Source organism: Scyliorhinus canicula, chromosome 19 (genome assembly GCF_902713615.1).
Source record: "Scyliorhinus canicula chromosome 19, sScyCan1.1, whole genome shotgun sequence".
NCBI lineage: Eukaryota > Metazoa > Chordata > Chondrichthyes > Carcharhiniformes > Scyliorhinidae > Scyliorhinus > Scyliorhinus canicula.
The window spans coordinates 94,517,056-94,535,549 of record NC_052164.1 but is presented as its reverse complement, the minus strand read 5'-3'; the positions used below and the strand labels follow the sequence as shown (position 1 = coordinate 94,535,549).

Sequence of the window (18,494 nt, the reverse complement as noted above, 5' to 3'; positions counted from 1 at the left end):
CCATTGCTTTCTAGCAGTTATTAGAGGTTCAGGAAATTACTCAAAGAGTATTCAAGTGTGACAAGGATATAAACCTACATTTTTTAATAAACACCTGAAAAAACTTTCATAATTAAGCAATATAAACAGTTCTTCAAAACTGTTTTTTCTTAATTATCAGAATTTACATTAACTACATTCCACGATTACCTGTTTGGTATTCATGAAGTAACAGTCACAGCAATTTTATTGAAGCTCAGCAGAGACAAGTTCCCACAAGAAGTCTACTTTTTTTAAAGGTGTGTTAAAAAAGTGAGGGAGTGATATTCAAATAGAGATATTCAACAGAGAGCTGGACTGTACCTGTGCCACCCTCCTGCTTTTATTTTGCAGCCAGTCCTTATTAGGCCTTATTAGGAGTATGAGTTCAAATGACTAACCTTATGGACATATGGGTGCCTAGATGTGCCACACGATAAATATGCTGTATATTTCATAGTTTTCTGGGTTAATTGCCTCAATTTCAAAACTAAAAGTATTTCAAACTTCAAACCACTTGTGCATTGTGGCAGAATGTAGTATTTCCCAATAAACCTATTCTCAAAAAATAACTTGATGGTGGGTGGATTTTAACATGGGTGGAATTGAGTGTGGATTGGGGAGATAAAATGGGCAAAACCGTAGTGGGTTGGGAAACCAGTTTGAATCCGCTGACCTCTGATTTATACTAAAGCAGAACAAGAGACAGACGATCATAAAAATCCTCAGGCATGCGGACATTTGAATTATGTTACGGAGGCTAGAAGTCTTGGGCTTAACCTACTTTTAAAGTAATCAGGCGGCTACATTGAGGTGAGGAAAACCTCAGGGGGAAGTAAAGTGCCTTCAGAGCACTGCCTCAGAGCACTGTCTCCAGAGCACTGCCCTCAGAGCACTGCCTTCAGAGCACTGCCTCAGAGCCAGAGCACTGCCTCAGAGCACTGCCTCAGAGCCAGAGCACTGCCTCAGAGCACTGCCTCAGAGCCAGAGCACTGCCTCAGAGCACTGCCTTCAGAGCACTGCCTCAGAGCCAGAGCACTGCCTCAGAGCACTGCCTCAGAGCCAGAGCACTGCCTCCAGAGCACTGCCCTCAGAGCACTGCCTCAGAGCACTGCCTCAGAGAACTACCTTCAGAGCACTGCCTCAGAGCACTGCCCCCAGAGCACTGCCTCCAGAGCACTGCCTCCAGAGCACTACCTCAGAGCACTGCCTCAGAGCACTGCCTCAGAGCACTGCCTCAGAGCACTGCCTCCAGAGCACTGCCTTCAGAGCACTACCTTCAGAGCACTGCCCTCAGAGCACTGCCTTCAGAGCACTGCCTCCAGAGCACTGTCTCAGAGCACTGCCTCCAGAGCACTGCCTCAGAGCACTACCTCCAGAGCACTGCCTCAGAGCACTGCCTCAGAGCACTACCTCCAGAGCACTGCCTCAGAGCACTGCCTCAGAGCACTGCCTCCAGAGCACTGCCTCAGAGCACTGCCTTCAGAGCACTACCTTCAGAGCACTGCCCTCAGAGCACTGCCTTCAGAGCACTGCCTCCAGAGCACTGTCTCAGAGCACTGCCTCCAGAGCACTGCCTCAGAGCACTACCTCAGAGCACTGCCTCAGAGCACTGCCTCAGAGCCAGAGCACTGCCTCAGAGCACTACCTTCAGAGCACTGCCCTCAGAGCACTGCCTCAGAGCACTGCCTCCAGAGCACTACCTTCAGAGCACTGCCTTCAGAGCACTGCCTCCAGAGCACTGCCTCAGAACACTGCCTTCAGAGCACTACCTTCAGAGCACTGCCTCCAGAGCACTGCCTTCAGAGCACTGCCTCAGAACACTGCCTTCAGAGCACTACCTTCAGAGCACTGCCTCCAGAGCACTGCCTTCAGAGCACTGCCTCAGAACACTGCCTTCAGAGCACTACCTTCAGAGCACTGCCTCCAGAGCACTGCCTTCAGAGCACTGCCTCAGAGCACTGCCTTCAGAGCACTACCTTCAGAGCACTGCCTCAGAGCACTGCCTCAGAGAACTACCTTCAGAGCACTGCCTCCAGAGCACTACCTTCAGAGCACTGCCTTCAGAGCACTGCCTTCAGAGCACTGCCTCAGAGAACTACCTTCAGAGCACTGCCTCAGAGCACTGCCTTCAGAGCACTGCCTCCAGAGCACTGCCTCCAGAGCACTGCCTCAGAGCACTGCCTCAGAGCCAGAGCACTGCCTCAGAGCACTGCCTCAGAGAACTACCTTCAGAGCACTGCCTCCAGAGCACTACCTCAGAGCACTGCCTCCAGAGCACTGCCTCAGAGCACTGCCTTCAGAGCACTGCCTTCAGAACACTGCCTCAGAGCACTGCCTCCAGAGCACTACCTCAGAGCACTGCCTTCAGAGCACTGCCTTCAGAACACTGCCTCAGAGCACTGCCTCCAGAGCACTGCCTCAGAGCACTGCCTTCAGAGCACTGCCTTCAGAACACTGCCTCAGAGCACTGCCTTCAGAGCACTGCCTTCAGAGCACTGCCTCAGAGCCAGAGCACTGCCTCAGAGCACTGCCCTCAGAGCCAGAGCACTGCCTGAGAGCACTGCCTCAGAGCACTGCCTTCAGAGCACTGCCTCAGAGCACTGCCTCAGAGCACTGCCTCCAGAGCACTGCCCCCAGAGCACTGCCCTCAGAGCACTGCCTTCAGAGCACTACCTCAGAGCACTGCCTTCAGAGCACTGCCTCCAGAGCACTGCCCTCAGAGCACTGCCTTCAGAGCACTACCTCAGAGCACTGCCTTCAGAGCACTGCCTCCAGAGCACTGCCCTCAGAGCACTGCCCTCAGAGCACTGCCTTCAGAGCACTACCTCAGAGCACTGCCCTCAGAGCACTGCCTTCAGAGCACTACCTTCAGAGCACTGCCTCAGAGCCAGAGCACTGCCTTCAGAGCACTGCCTCAGAGCCAGAGCACTGCCCTCAGAGCACTGCCTCAGAGCACTGCCTCAGAGCCAGAGCACTGCCTTCAGAGCACTGCCTTCAGAGCACTGCCTTCAGAGCACTGCCTTCAGAGCACTGCCTTCAGAGCACTGCCTTCAGAACACTGCCTCAGAGCACTGCCTTCAGAGCACTGCCTCAGAGCACTGCCTTCAGAGCACTACCTCAGAGCCAGAGCACTGCCTCAGAGCACTGCCCTCAGAGCCAGAGCACTGCCTTCAGAGCACTGCCTTCAGAGCACTGCCTTCAGAGCACTGCCTTCAGAGCACTACCTCAGAGCACTGCCTTCAGAGCACTGCCTCAGAGCACTGCCTCAGAGCCAGAGCACTGCCCTCAGAGCACTGCCTCAGAGCACTGCCTTCAGAGCACTGCCTTCAGAGCACTACCTCAGAGCCAGAGCACTGCCCTCAGAGCACTGCCTCAGAGCACTGCCTTCAGAGCACTGCCTTCAGAGCACTACCTCAGAGCACTGCCTTCAGAGCACTGCCTTCAGAGCACTGCCTCAGAGCCAGAGCACTGCCTCAGAGCACTGCCTTCAGAGCACTGCCTCAGAGCACTGCCTTCAGAGCACTGCCTCAGAGCCAGAGCACTGCCTCAGAGCACTACCTTCAGAGCCAGAGCACTGCCTCAGAGCACTACCTTCAGAGCACTGCCTCAGAGCACTGCCTCAGAGCACTGCCTCCAGAGCACTGCCTCCAGAGCACTGCCTCAGAGCCAGAGCACTGCCTCAGAGCACTACCTTCAGAGCACTACCTTCAGAGCACTGCCTCAGAGCACTGCCTCAGAGCCAGAGCACTGCCTCAGAGCACTGCCTCCAGAGCACTGCCTCAGAGCACTGCCCTCAGAGCACTGCCTCAGAGCACTGCCTCAGAGCACTGCCTCCAGAGCACTGCCTCCAGAGCACTGCCTCCAGAGCACTGCCTCAGAGCACTGCCTCAGAGCACTGCCTCCAGAGCACTGCCTCCAGAGCACTGCCTCCAGAGCACTGCCTCAGAGCACTGCCTCAGAGCACTGCCTCAGAGCACTGCCTTCAGAGCACTACCTCAGAGCACTGCCTCAGAGCACTGCCTCCAGAGCACTACCTTCAGAGCACTGCCTTCAGAACACTGCCTTCAGAACACTGCCTTCAGAGCACTGCCTTCAGAGCACTGCCTCAGAGCACTGCCTCAGAGCACTGCCTCAGAGCACTGCCTTCAGAGCACTACCTCAGAGCACTGCCTCAGAGCACTGCCTCCAGAGCACTACCTTCAGAGCACTGCCTTCAGAACACTGCCTTCAGAACACTGCCTTCAGAGCACTGCCTTCAGAGCACTGCCCCCCTCTCTCTCCTCCTCCTCCAGCCCCCCAAATGGGATCAGATTCTCTCCGCTTGCCCATTTCTTGGTGCCTGAGGAACTGAAATGCTAGGTTGAAATTCTCAAAATATTTATAGCTTAAGAGAGATGCAAAAGAACACTTTTTTTGAAAGCCATTAACAGTAGTCAGTAAAATGCTCCGAACCTCATGATGATTGTTCCACATTGTTCAAATAGCACTTTTTTGATTAAATATTAAACAAAAAGTGTATTACATTAACATTAGTCCACAATTCTATAGACATTACTGATACATTACCTGGACATTTGCAGGCGACTGAAAGGGCATGGTGCGAGGCACACTAGGAGGTGCAGAGATGCGCAATGTCTTGTGCCGTTTTAGCTTGTCACACAGCAGGCTGTAAATTGCACTAAAGTGATCGTAGGCATCTGTCTTCAACGACTAGAAGTAAAATTAAATCCACAGTCAAACTGATCCTAGAGAAATTGGATTCAACAGCAATGTAGCCTGGTACTCAGAACAAGATCAATTACTCAATACAGGTCCTATACATTTCATTCAGTTTTCAACTTGAGTTTTCCAATCAAGGCACCAATGGTATCCCATTCTTTACAAATGGGTTGTTATCCCATTCTTTACAAATGGGTTGTTATTAGACTTACAATCAGAAAACAACTACTGATGCATATAAGAATTTTAAAAACTCACCATGAATAAACCAACAATAGATTTGAAATTTAAATAAAACAGAAATAATTTTGCACATGCATACACAGGACAGTAAATATGCAACATATAAATAAAGATCATAAGATTTTCACAATACCTGTAGTGTGCGTTCTCTTTCCAAACCCAACTCGGTCATGTACATGAGTACCTGCTCATTCAATGGTTCGGTCTTGATTTCAACTTTGATTTGTTTAGATTCTGATATTAACTACAAAAAGAACAAAAATATGTAATTTTACATTCACCTTCAGAATGTATTGCAGGTTTCTGTATTTCAACATTAATAACTGAAACTGAACACAAATACATTAATCGGCAACCGCACCTCTGGTATAAGATACATTGCAATAACGGCTACTTTCCATTGCCTGTGGTGCTAGTTTGGAAAAAGAGATGTGGATGTGATCTTTTCAAGTCGATGAAAAATATGAATCATCCAGATTTTAAATAACAAATTCACTCGGTGTCACTGCAGGTTTCTATGACAGAAGAAAGCATGGACTTGCATTTACCAGTACCTTTCATCTCCTCTCGATTTCCAATGCACTTCACAACCAATTAACTATTTTGAAGTGCAGTCGCTAACGTTATGTAAGGAGATATATCAGCCAATTTGTGGACAGTACAGTCCCATAAGCAATCCGCTCAATGAGTGTAAGACTCAGGACAGTTGTAGCCATCTCATCATTGTGGGATTAGGCTCTGCTCTGGAGATTTGAGCATGTCATCAAGGCTCTTATTTCAATGCAGTACCGCATGTCAAAGATGCTGTGCACGATTCAGCGACCCTGTTGCAACCCAGAGTGGAATGGTCACAACGGGTGATTCGTGCGCAAACTCTAAACTGGGCTGCACACTGGGCACGAGTCACCCTCGCTGGGTCTGATCCAGATCTGAGTGTGTAAATAAGCCGTCTTTAAATACCCGCATGCCGGATTCACACAGCGCCTGGGACTCATCGGCCACGCGGCCTGTATGGCATTTGGTACTGGTCCACATAAACATGGACCAGTCCGAATGGCACCGGGGGGGGGGGGATCTCCCAGGCTATTAGAGACCCCCGGGTGGTCAAGGACAAAGCAGGATGGCATTCTGATACACCCCCGGCACATGAGCAACTTGACACTGCCAGCCTAGCACCTCGGCAGTGCCACCTGGGCACCCCAGGCATGCCACCCTAGAACAGCCAGGGTATCCATGTGTTTTTCTCGGTGTAGCTGCTGTGAAATATACCCCATTAAATGCGGACTTTAACTCAAGTCCGCTGAATCATGTCCGCTGCCATTCAGGTGAGACTTTAAACAAAACACTGTTTGACCGCTTAGGTAGATGTAAGAGATCCTGCAGCATTTTTGGAAAGTGCACCTTTAACTGCTATCCTTCACAAAAAACTTTATAGAATATCTCATTGGTGTAAATTGCCTCCTACATTTGTCCACATAACAAGCATCTGATTGGCCATAAAGTGCTGAAATGTTCTGAAATTGTGATTGGCATGGCATAAGTGCAAGATTTTTCTTCTTTCCATTTGTTTTTGGTTGAAAGATAAATGTCGGCCAGGATACCTCCCATACTCCTCGAGCTTTTAGATTGATCTGAACAACAAATGGGGTCGCAATTTAATGTCTTATCTGAAGGACGGCACGTCAAACAGCAACAGCACTCCCTCAATACTGCATTGTTGACAGCCACCTAAGTGTTTTTATCATAGTCACTGTTCTACAAAGCCCCACATATATTTTCTAAAAATTAGAACAAGGGCCGGGATTCTCCCCTACCCGGCGGGGCGGGGGGTCCCGGCGTGTCGGAATGGCGTGAACCACTCCACCATAGGGCCACCACAAAGGTGCGGGCCAAGCCCTCACATTGAGGGGCTAGGCCTGCGGCGGAGTGGCGTGAACGGCCTTTGGCGCCACGCCAGCCGGGGCCGAAAGGACTTCGCCGGCCGGCGTAAATCCGCGCATGCGCTGGAGCGCCAGCGGCTGCTGATGTCATACTGGTGCATGCGCAGGGGAGGGGGTCTCTTCTGCCTCCGCCATGGTGAAGACCATGGCGAAGGCAGAAGAAAAAGAGTGCCCCCACGGCACAGGCCCACCCGCCGATCGTGGGGGCACCCCCCGCGGTCAGATCGCCCCGCGCCTCCCCCCCCCCCCCCCCCCCAAGGACCCCGGAGTCCACCTGCGCCGCCAATCCCGCCGGTCAGGTAGGTGGTTTAATCCACGCCGGCGGGAGAGGCCTGTCAGCGGCGGGACTTCGGCCCATCGCGGGCCGGAGAATCGCCCCGGGGGCACGCCGACCGGCGCGGCGCGATTCCCGCCCCCGCCGAATCTCGGGGTGCTGAGAATTCTGGACATGGCGGGGGCGGGACCCGGGGGGGGTCGGAGAATCCCACCCAAGGAAACCCATTAGTATATTCCCATCCTCAATTAGAGAGTATTTGGAATCTTGACTGAGTCACTACATAGTTTCATGTGGTGTTTCACTTTGGGACAAAGAAATTCAATGAAATGTTCAGCTTGCTTGCGATAAGAGTTCTTATCCTATGATAACACCACCAGTAGTTAAATAATTAGGTTATTTTTAAAGATGAACAATATTTTTTTGGTGAGAGAATAGAAGATAAATCATTTTTTTTTAAGAAGAGTATTTTTGTGATATTGCAATATTCTCACCCTATCAAACTCTGGATCAGGATCACCTATCTTCATCCATTTATGTTTGCAGATCTGTTCCACAGATAAGCGTTTACTTGGATCGAGCACAAGCATATGTCGAATCAAGTGCTCACATTCTGAAAGGAACAAGTGTAATTAGTAAACACACCTTGGCATACAGTATTGCTGATTACCTTGCAGCTCAGAATCAACATGCTCAAAAATGTTACTACAGTACAGAACACAGATACATAAAATATACTGTAAATTACTTTTTTGTACTGCCCGTGTTTAGGATTGTTCAAGGTAGAAAATTGACTTTTCCACACATTACTATATTCTGACAACTCTGTTGCTGCGGACTAAGAATGCTCTTCAAATATTGCCTGCACCGTAAGCAATCTATTAGTCTTCACAATTATGCCCTCGGTTTCTGAACAAAACCAGTAAGAATTTCATTTGCATGTTCTTAATCAAGTCTCGTGGCAATTTGCGATGGTAGTTAATAGATTTTGCATAAACAGATGAATTCTCAATTTTTCAACTAAAGCTTTTATTACTGTCTTGCAACAAAGCTAGCTCTGGGCGGCACGGTAGCGCAGTGGTTAGCACTGCTGTCTCGCGGTGCCAAGGACCCAGGTTAGATCACGGCCCTGGGTCACTGTCCGTGTGCAGTTTGCACATTCTCCCCTTGTCTGCGTGGGTCTCACCCCCACAACTCAAAGACGTGCAGGGTAGGTGGATTGGCAACGCTAAATTGCCCCTTAATTGGGAAAAAAAATTTTTAAACCCAGCTCTACACCTCATTAGGCTGGAACCTGGTGCCATAGTGTTGGTTCATCAATCACCTGAACAAAGACTCACATCATTTACAACACAACTAGGTCAAGTATTTTGTGTTTATGACTAGTATATTTACACACGATAATAAATGCTTGTACAGCATGTAGGTTTCTGTGTGGTTCAGGGAGAAATTCTGACCCAAACGCAGAGAAAATACACAGCATGTTGGTATGTAATAACTAGCATTGGAAATGAAGCTTTATGCGGCAAGAGGGGGGAAGAAAGAAATTCAATCACAAGCTCCCAATTTACACTGGCTTTGGTCTATTCAAGTCCAATCATGGTAAACTGCCATTCCGTAGCAACCTACCTGTGCTTGAAATGGAAAGCACCTCTCCCACCCCCCCTTCCAAAATCAGGCCAGGTGAGAACGAAGAAGCGAACCACATCCACAGCTCTGGGGGGATGGATGTTTAAATAGGAGGCCCCAGTTGGGAACGCATGGTTGGTGCTGCACATAGCCCTATTTTGTGCACTGAGGGGCTCAGCTCGCCGGAACGCCTCATTGTAGTGAGGGCCAACCATCTTCAGCTGCTTCATCAATGACCTCCCTTTCATAAGGGCAGAAGTGGGGACGTTTGCAGGTGACTGCACAATGTTCAGCCTCATTTGTGACAACTCAGATAATGAAGCAGTCCATGTCCAAACGCAGCAAGACCTGGACAATATCCAGGCTTGGGCTGACAAGTGGCAAGTTACATTCGCGCCACACAAGTGCCAGGCAATGACCATCTCCTACAAGAAAGGATCTAGCCCTGCCCCTTGACATTGAATGGAATTACCATTGCTGAATCCCCCTCAATCAACATCCTGGGGGGTTACCATTGACCAGAAACTGAACTGGACGAGCCATATTAATACTTTGGCTACCAGGGCAGGTCCAAAGCGAGGAATCCTACGGCGAGTAACTCATCTCCTGACCTCCACAAAGCCTGTCCACCATCTACAAGGCCCAAGTCAGTAATGGAGCACTCTCCACTTGCCTGGATGAACACTCAAGCAGCTCGACACGATCCAGGACAAAGCAGCCCGCTTGACTGCTCCGCCTTTCATAAACATTAACTCCCTCCACCACTGACGGACAGTGGCAGCCGTGTGTACCATCTACAAGATGCACTGCAGTAACTCACCAAGGTTCCTTAGGCAGCACCTTCCAAACGCATGACCACTACCCTCTAGAATGACTAGAGCACCAGATACCTGGGAACCCCGCCCCCACCTGGAGGTGTCACCTCCAAGTCACTCACCAGGATTGGTAAGATCAGAAATATCATAGTTAATCGATTTATTTGTCTATTGATTAAGGGAGTGAGTCACCAACTCTCATTAAATGATCGAGGTGAAATTGCACATTGGCTCGGAGGCAAATTTATTTGGTCCTATCCTAAATTCTGTTCTAATTGCTGAATACAATTGGGCATTGGAATTGTTTAGAAAGATCTGCAAATGGAATTCAAACTGACCACAAAAACTGTCATTCCCTTCTCTCTCTATTTTAATTAAATGCCTACCCACTTGTGCTGATTTCACGTGTCTGTGAACGTGGGAGTATTTAATCGCACAACTCAGTCAACTAATGTAACTCTCAGCGGTTTCAACACGTGGAATATGGAAGGCACTACGTTGCTGAGAAAGGGGAGACAGGATGACTGAATAAGGATATGCTTTCTCTTACCCTTCATTTTACCGTTGAGCAGTGCTTCAAAGTTCAGTGATAAAAAAGAAATGGATAAACTTTTCAGATTGATGGCCGTCCATCACAGCCATCAAGTGCTGCCTGACCGGCTGACTATTTCCAGTATTGTCTGTTTTAAATTCAGATTCTTCGCATTCTGGGAGGCGGTTAGCTCAATTATTCTGTCCTCACTCAATATTGACATAAGTTCAACGTACCACAGGCTACCACATTCCATTGGGTGAGTGGATATGGGTGGAGATAGTGATTAAGAACAGGAAAACTAGATGATTTTCTTTTTCTCCCTTGTCTGAAGCAAGGAAGCTTTAGTGTCCCAATCATTGCTTAGACTCAGGAAGTGAACAGGATGTGGATTTCGAAGGTCGGCCACGTGGGTCCTGAAGATTGGCCAGTTGGCAAAAGTGGGTCCCGGGAAAAAAAGTTAGAAAAACTCTGACCTACAGTATGATGAATCTATAAGTGACCATGACAGATATCTTAACATGTTGTTTTTATAAAGTGAACATATTGTTACATGTCTTTTTTGAAGAGACTTGTATTTTGTGATTTTGAAATCTTGGCTGGAGTACAATGTTCCATAGCACCTTTTCGAAGACAAAGACCATCAAAACATACTCCACAATCAGTATTGAAATAAACACTGACATTATACTGCAAGTATCAAATGAGAGTAGTGCAAGTTATACTGACAGGTCTGTTAACACTCAGAACATAAAACAAATACAGAGGTCTATTGATCTCAAAGTCAATTGATGTATCTTTCAATGTGACCCACAAAGAAATCGGTAGGATACTTGTCTGTCGCAACTTTTACACTGTAGGCCCTTCAAGGAATCCAATCATATGTTTTTGGCAATCAGGTAGATTTCTCAAAAACATGAAAATTGAACACTTGACCTGTACTTTGCCATTGGCAGCCCTGCTTATTTTTCAGATTGCAATGTAAGAATACCACCAGCAAAAATATTAATGATAAAATATGAGCCAATGACAGGCAATAAAAGCACAACAGCTCTGATCATCTGTTTAGTGTAAGCAGCAAACCAGTATGTAGTCAAAGTCGAAGACCACTGAAAATGTGATTTTGTGTTAAACAGAAACATGTAAAATAGTGTTGGAAAGTGCAAGAACAAGAACAGCAAAGCCAAGTGTTTTCATCAACAAATTTGAAAATTCAACACAATATTCCCTTGCATTCTATTTAGAAAGTAATCAATAAAGACATTAACAGTAATACTAAATTAAACCCTCAGTTGAGGGTCGAATTCACCACCAGCCCTAAGTTTTCTAATTTATTAATTAAAGCTTAATTTACAATCTAAAAGAAAATTACTGCGGATGCTGGAATCTGAAACAAAAACAGAAAATACTGGACAATCTCAGCAGGTTTGGCAGCATCTGTGGAGAGAGAAAGGAGCTAACGTTTCGAGTCCGGATTGCTTTGACAAAGTCAAAGTCAAATGGCTTTGACAAAGAGTCATCCAGACCCTTCGTATATTACAATATAGCATCGGGGTGAAGCAGTTTAATTTTATACCAATATTAATAAGTAGTCGCATAAAGCCAGAGTCACAGCTGATTACAGAGCTTAGTAGAAGGAGACTTCATTCTCCAAACAATTTCAATCTGCTTATTACAGGCATTTTGGTTGTAGTGTATGTGCAGTGCCACATATAACAAAACCTTTATGCAAATTTCCGCTCGCCTATAAAGCGCACACAGAAATACAACGCACATCACATATACAACTTTTACATTAGACTTGATAAAGCTAATGGACTAAATTCTCCGCCTCGTGCCGTCGGTAGTGGATTTACTGATGAGGCGGAGGATACATCAGTGTAAAGAAAACAGGTACGGTGCCGGGCGCCGACCCAATTCCGATGCTCCAGCCCCCTGCTGGCATTGAGATCGAAGTTCGTGCCCTGTGCCAGCGGGAGGATGGAAATGGCTCATTACGATCCACTTAAGGGGCCGGGCACCATATCCTCCAGGCCTGCGCGTTTCTCCAGTCCTCTGGTATACAGCCCAGGTAGCTCAGTTGGTAAATAATGGGATTAGTCCCACATTGGATAATGAATTTTTCTTAAATTGTTTAGTAAGAATACTTTTTTTATTATTGATTTTTACTGAAACATGTTCTTAACCCAAATTTTACAATTATTTCTCCACAGTGATACTTGAGTGGATGAAATTTCCTGCTTACATTTTTCACCAGTAATTGAGTCGTTAGAAGCATGTTTTACAGAGGGAACAGTTGACAAATGATATGTGGACTAGATTTTTTAAAATTACAATTGGTGGACAGATAAAAAAAATTTACAATTGCTAAGGACGGCACAGACCTAAAAACGGGTAACTTGAACTTTATATTTAATTTGTGACAAGCCAATTTGTATGTTTTAATGCGAGCAGGTAATAATGACACTAAAACTACAAGTGAATATGCGCAGACGGTTTTGAGGCACAAATAATATACACCCTGGACTGAATTCACCATCGCGCTCCGGGGATTCTCTGTCTTACCAGCTGGCCAATGGGTTTCCCATTGTGGGCAGACCCACGCTGTCGGGAAATGCCCGGGATGCCGGCGCAACGAAGATTCCTGACAGTGGAGAACCTCGACAGCGGAGAATCCCGACAGCGGAGAATCCAGCCCCCTATTTCTTTTCAAATTGTGGCGGTGATGTGTCACATGGCACTTGGAGTCTGAGTTGCTGTACAACATACATTTTAACATGCATGTTGCAGCCTAGAGCGTTGTATAGTGCCAGTAAAGACTCCAACTTTTGCGGCTGACAAGGGATCACTGTTGCCCTTTCTGCCTGTCATTGGCATGTGTTGAAAGGATTTGCAGGTTGATAATCAACCGAGTTAGCTACGTTATGAATGCACCTTCCTTGCCCATCAAGTCCTAGGGTGAGACCCAAAGCTGGAGCTTCCAGGTCAGAGACAGGATCGCTGAACCACTGCACCATAAAACATCCTGGGCTGGATTCTCTGTTTCAGCGACTAAGTGTTGACGCCTACGGAGCATGTGTAGTCTTTTACAAACAAAAAATCTGCATGAAAACCTCATCGATTCCGGGTCCGCTGAGGGGCTAGCAGCGACGATACTCCAACTCCCGTGCCGAAAATGGCCAGAGAATGTCCCTGGCCACGCATGCGCATGGTTAACAATCTGCAGCGGCAGCGCCGTACATGGCGCAGGCCATGTGCGGACCCGACCCACCACCTGTGACCCCACAGCCCACTCCCTGGCCATCCCCCACCAGTGCCCACAGTCCTCGCGGAAGGCCACCTGGCCACCAGCACGGATCCCGCTGGGTGTGGCAGCGCTGGACACAGTCCGCAGCTGCCACACCCGGTTCTCAGAAGGCTGAGACCTTGTGTCCTGCGCCATCGGAAACTCGGCCCATCAGGGCGGAGCATCGTGGGAGGGCCGGCCAATGATGCGTCAACGCTGTTGCAATTGCGCGCAACGCAATGACGCTATTTAGGAGGGGGGCGGAGCATGGCTTATCGGCATCAAACCGGCGCCGGCCCCGATTTCATCGTCAGGAGTTGATTCTCCGCCCGATTGTTGATTACGATATCGGCGTCAAGCAATGGAGAATCTCGTCCCCTCTTTTTTAAATGTACTTGGAGAAAATGCTTCCCACATTTTTATTCCTCAGAAATATTCAAATTGCCATTCACCAAAGATTGCAGGTTAGGCTATTTGTAGTATTTTGAGCCTGTACAGTGGAAACTGTTCTCAATATGACGTTATGAATTTCCACATAATTCTATATACAATGATCTCAAATGATAATTTATTAAATATATTTGTAATCAGTGGTTTTCATTTTTAATTTCTGTGCAAAACCTTGAAAAATTGACATCTTCAAAGAGCTCTTATTTTAACTTCAAAAAGATAGGATCAGAGACTCAACAGAAAAATAATTTTACTCATTGGTCCTTTGGACCCCGATGTCCCCATTTACGACAATTGTTTTAAGTAGGAACTCGAACCAGGATGGGGAGTGAGTAGATCAAGGAGTGACTAATAGGAAGCTTCCATCCAATTACTATTCTCTAACAGTAATCTGCACCATTATTAAATCCACAACTATCAAAATTCTTCCCTGCAGTAGCAAAAATCACAGGAATTTTGAGTGTTACCCACTATATGCATGCAGGCTTGGATTAGTCAATAGGGAGTTGCTGCAACCACCAGAATAAATTGATAGCATGAACCAATTGTGGAGGTGCGAGCCAACTATTTAATCTAAACCAGAGAAACATATTCTACATGCTGGGATTTTGGAACATGATTCTAAGCAGGGAAATAAGTTTATGTTCTGATGAATGAAAAGTCTAATGCTACCCCATGCTGCACTAACGTAGACTTCTCTATCTACATAATTTCCTTTGGAAAAAACACTGACGAATTTTCATTGCATAATGCTGCCCACAGACAGGTTTCTTTCTTCTCGTATGATTATAAAAACACTAATTTTATTGAATGCGTATAATTGATAAGTTTAACGGGTTTGTTTATTATTTGCATCTTAAAATTGGCACAAATTCTAGGAAATACTGCAGTTCATCACAAACAAAGAATATAAATAGAGCAGTAGTCTAAAAACTGGTATGCATATCAAACTATCAGGAAGAAGTCTTATAACACCAGGTCAAAATCCAACAGGTCTATTTGGAGTCACGAGCTTTCAAAGCGCAGCTCCTTCATTCACCTGATGAAGGCGCTGCGCTCCAAAAGCCAGTGATTCCAAACAAACCTGTTGGACTTTAACCTGGTGTTGTAAGACTTCTTACTGTGCCACCCCAGTCCAACGCCGGCATCTACACATCATATCAGAATATCATCACCAAAGGAAAATTCTAATTTACCAAAAACGCATAACACTTTAAGTGTTGCTTGGAACGAAGCTTCTTGGCGATCGATAAAATTCTTGTAAATTCTGCTGCATCTTAGACTTTTTTCCCCAAAATGCCAGAAGATGTGGAAAGCTTAGTAAGTCTATAAGACAGCGGAATAGTCAGTGCATTACCAGTGACTATAACCCAATGGTTATATTTTGACAATAAGGCATAGGAACAGAATTAGGCTTTTTGGCCCATCGGGCCTGCTCCACCATTCAATCATGGTCGATATGCGTCTCATCCCCATTCTCCTGCCTTCTGCCCATAACCCCTGATCCCACTATTAAACGGAAGTTCCAATTGTTTATCTTTCCCTGCGATTAGACCTGTAATCTACCAACTGCCAATATCTTGAAATATTTTACTGCAGAGCTTCGTAAATTTTGGGACTTGAAAAAAATCCTGAAAGCTTCTGACCCGTATGGCTCGGTCGCACACCACATAATCCACTTATCATGGATACATTTTTTTGAATTTTTATGCAAGTGATTTTGTTTTTGATATCAGAATATTTGCGCATGATGATAATGATAAGTGGCATAAAGCAAAATATCACAGGGTGTGTGACAACAAGACCTTAAGTGATAAAAACTGCAAATTAAATCATCCATTGTACTCTATTTTGATCGTTAATTAGTTTTCTTCAACAGCTAAAATCCTTAAGTGGTCTTTTTCAGTAGTTCTACCTGTATTTTGAATTTCTTTACTGGCATTATTTCACTAGACAAGTAAAGCCATTGTTAATTTATATTATGAAGGTTTTCAGGAAAATGTATCAAAGCACCCAAGTATGTTTCTGTAATCCTAAATCTTCAAAACAATGGATTAGGCAGATGTCAAAATTTACTGAAACTGGGTATTTCAATGGAAAACTGGGACCAGAAGACAAAATCCGTTTTTGAAGTAAAATCCGTCAACTGCCCAGATACAAACGTTTCCACTTGATGAACCTTCTAATGTTTCAATTACAGTATTATTCAGTACCAATCAGTGTCAAATATAGCCATTAAATCATGTACTCTACTGCTTCCAATTAAACATTACTGACAGCTGGATTACAGGGAATTGGATATAATAAGTGTTAACCACAAAGAATGGAAGCATTGTCTTGGGAGATTAGTAACAATAAGTTGAATTTTTAGACCAATTTAATGAATGTTAGATAATCCCTTATAGATTATTGTATAGTATATTCAAGACAAGAAAGTAGCTTGTATATATTCTTATAAAATCTTATGAATTGAAAAAAATAAATAAATTTAGAGCACCTAAATATTTTTTTCCAATTAAGGGACAATTTAGTGCGGCCAGTCCACCTAACATGCACATCTTTGGGGTGTGGGGATGAAACTCACGCAGACATGGGGAGAATGTGCAAACTCCACAACAGTGACCCGGGGCGGGGATCGAACACATGTCCACAGCACCATAGGCATCAGTGCTAACCACTGCCCGAACCGTGCCACCCACCTATAAATTTTCAAATTGTGCAATTGCATAATTATTTTAACAATAAGGCATAGGAACAGAATTAGGCTTTTTGGCCCATCGGGCCTGCTCCACCATTCAATCATGGTCGATATGCGTCTCATCCCCATTCTCCTGCTTTCTGCCCATAACCCCTGATCCCACTATTAATCAAGTACCTATCTATCTCTGTCTTAAAGACAATCAATGACTCAGATGTTTGAAAGCATGTATAATTTTAACTGTAGAGAAAAAGCTACATAAAATTCCCATAATAAATTATGTGTTTGTGTTAATGAAATTTTCCACTCAACTTTAAGTGGCTTATAAATGCAGCCTGCACGATCTTACTATTTTCATCTGATGTAACATATGAATTGCTAAAATGTTAAACCGAGAGGTGAACTTTCAAATCAAACAAAATTGTACAAAATTTCTAGAAATTATATCAAGTTTTTTTAAATAATGAACTGTATTGTGCTGCTTCTGTTGTTATGGAGCATCCTTCTTTAATCCTCTTCTGAAGGCATTGACTCATGTAGCACATTACTGCACATCACCAGAACCCCTCTAGCTTTTGGTCTAGGTGTGGTGTTTCTTTACATGCAAGTTTAGACAACGAACGTCAATTGGCAGTTTAATCCTAGGGGCCATCATAGCCAAGCCTATGCTGTCCTCAAACTAATTTTACAATGATTGGCATTCAACACTCTGCCCTATATCTAATGTCCAGTTCACCCTCCCAGTGTCTGATGCCCAAATCACCTGGCCTCCAATATTTGATGTCCAATTCCTGCCCCCAATGTCTGTTGTCCAATTACCCCATCCCCTAATTTGTTATGTCCTCTGCTCCCTAATGTCCGATGCACCCTCCCAAATGTCAGACATCCAATTCCCAGAACCCTCCCAGCAATGCCCAAATCACCTCCGCTCCATTCCCCTGCTGCCCACCTGCCCAACAGTCAGCCAGCCACTTATCTTGCTGGTTGCAGCTGAGAAACTGATACAAAAAATATGTAAATCAGGCCCTACCATTTGCTTCTGCAGAACCTCCAGGAAAGCCTATGCATCCTAAACACACTAAACCCAGTGTCAAGTTATCATCACGGCATCTGCTAGCAATCGTTCCGCGGTAAACAAAAATGAAGCTGGATGTGTTTCAGAAAGGCAGTTAGACTGACCCTGACTTAGTTTACTTGGAAGAAGCACTAAGATCAATTGCTTACTTTACACAAAGATGTAGTAGTTGCACCTGGGATTCAAACAGTTTCTCGGTTTAGAAACTAATGTTATGCAAATTCAAAGGAAAGCAGGTATGGGATGCAACCAAGATTAACATACCAATACCAATAAGGCTTCAATGTCATTTCATGCTGGGGGCAAAATATGGGATCAAAACATGAAGTGATCCAACAATGTACAAACTTTTGTTGAAGTTAAGGACCATGGGATGTCTACTATATAAATCAATTTGGTACCAAAAATGAATTGCATTCTTTCCAATGCACAAATAATTAGCAACTCTCTCCTTAACAGCACCATGGGTGTAACTACGCCACATGGGCACCAACGGTTTAAGAAGCTGGCTCACTACCATCTTCTCAAGAACAATTAGGAATTGGCAACAAAAGTTGGCTTTTCCACTGGTGCCCACATCCCAAAAATGAATTCAAAATATCTTAAAGAACTCAGATCTTCACATTCAAAATACAACCAAACACTGCCTTCTCTGATTAATCTAACTTTCCGGATTTTCACCCCCACAAAAATAATTACCTTCAAATTAGTGTTCAATAGAGAGATATGCAGTGCAGTGAAGGTTATATCAACAATCAAAACATCTCTTAAAATCCTGTGTGACCTACAGAGGAAACTAGGTCCTGAGCACT

At 45.4% G+C, this 18,494-nt stretch overlaps 1 protein-coding gene across 4 annotated transcripts in view; it reads right to left on the bottom strand.

The window, feature by feature from the left end:
• sik3 (SIK family kinase 3) overlaps positions 1 to 18,494 on the bottom strand; it is a 308,820-nt gene that overhangs the window by 72,861 nt on the left and 217,465 nt on the right. For all 4 annotated transcript variants that reach the window (XM_038779338.1, XM_038779335.1, XM_038779336.1 and 1 more), the window contains exons 7-9: positions 7,692 to 7,810; positions 5,117 to 5,227; positions 4,588 to 4,731 (exon numbers count right to left, since the gene is read on the bottom strand). In XM_038779338.1, coding sequence (XP_038635266.1) covers positions 4,588 to 4,731; positions 5,117 to 5,227; positions 7,692 to 7,810 — 374 coding nt within the window. The remainder of the gene's footprint in view (positions 1 to 4,587; positions 4,732 to 5,116; positions 5,228 to 7,691; positions 7,811 to 18,494) is intronic.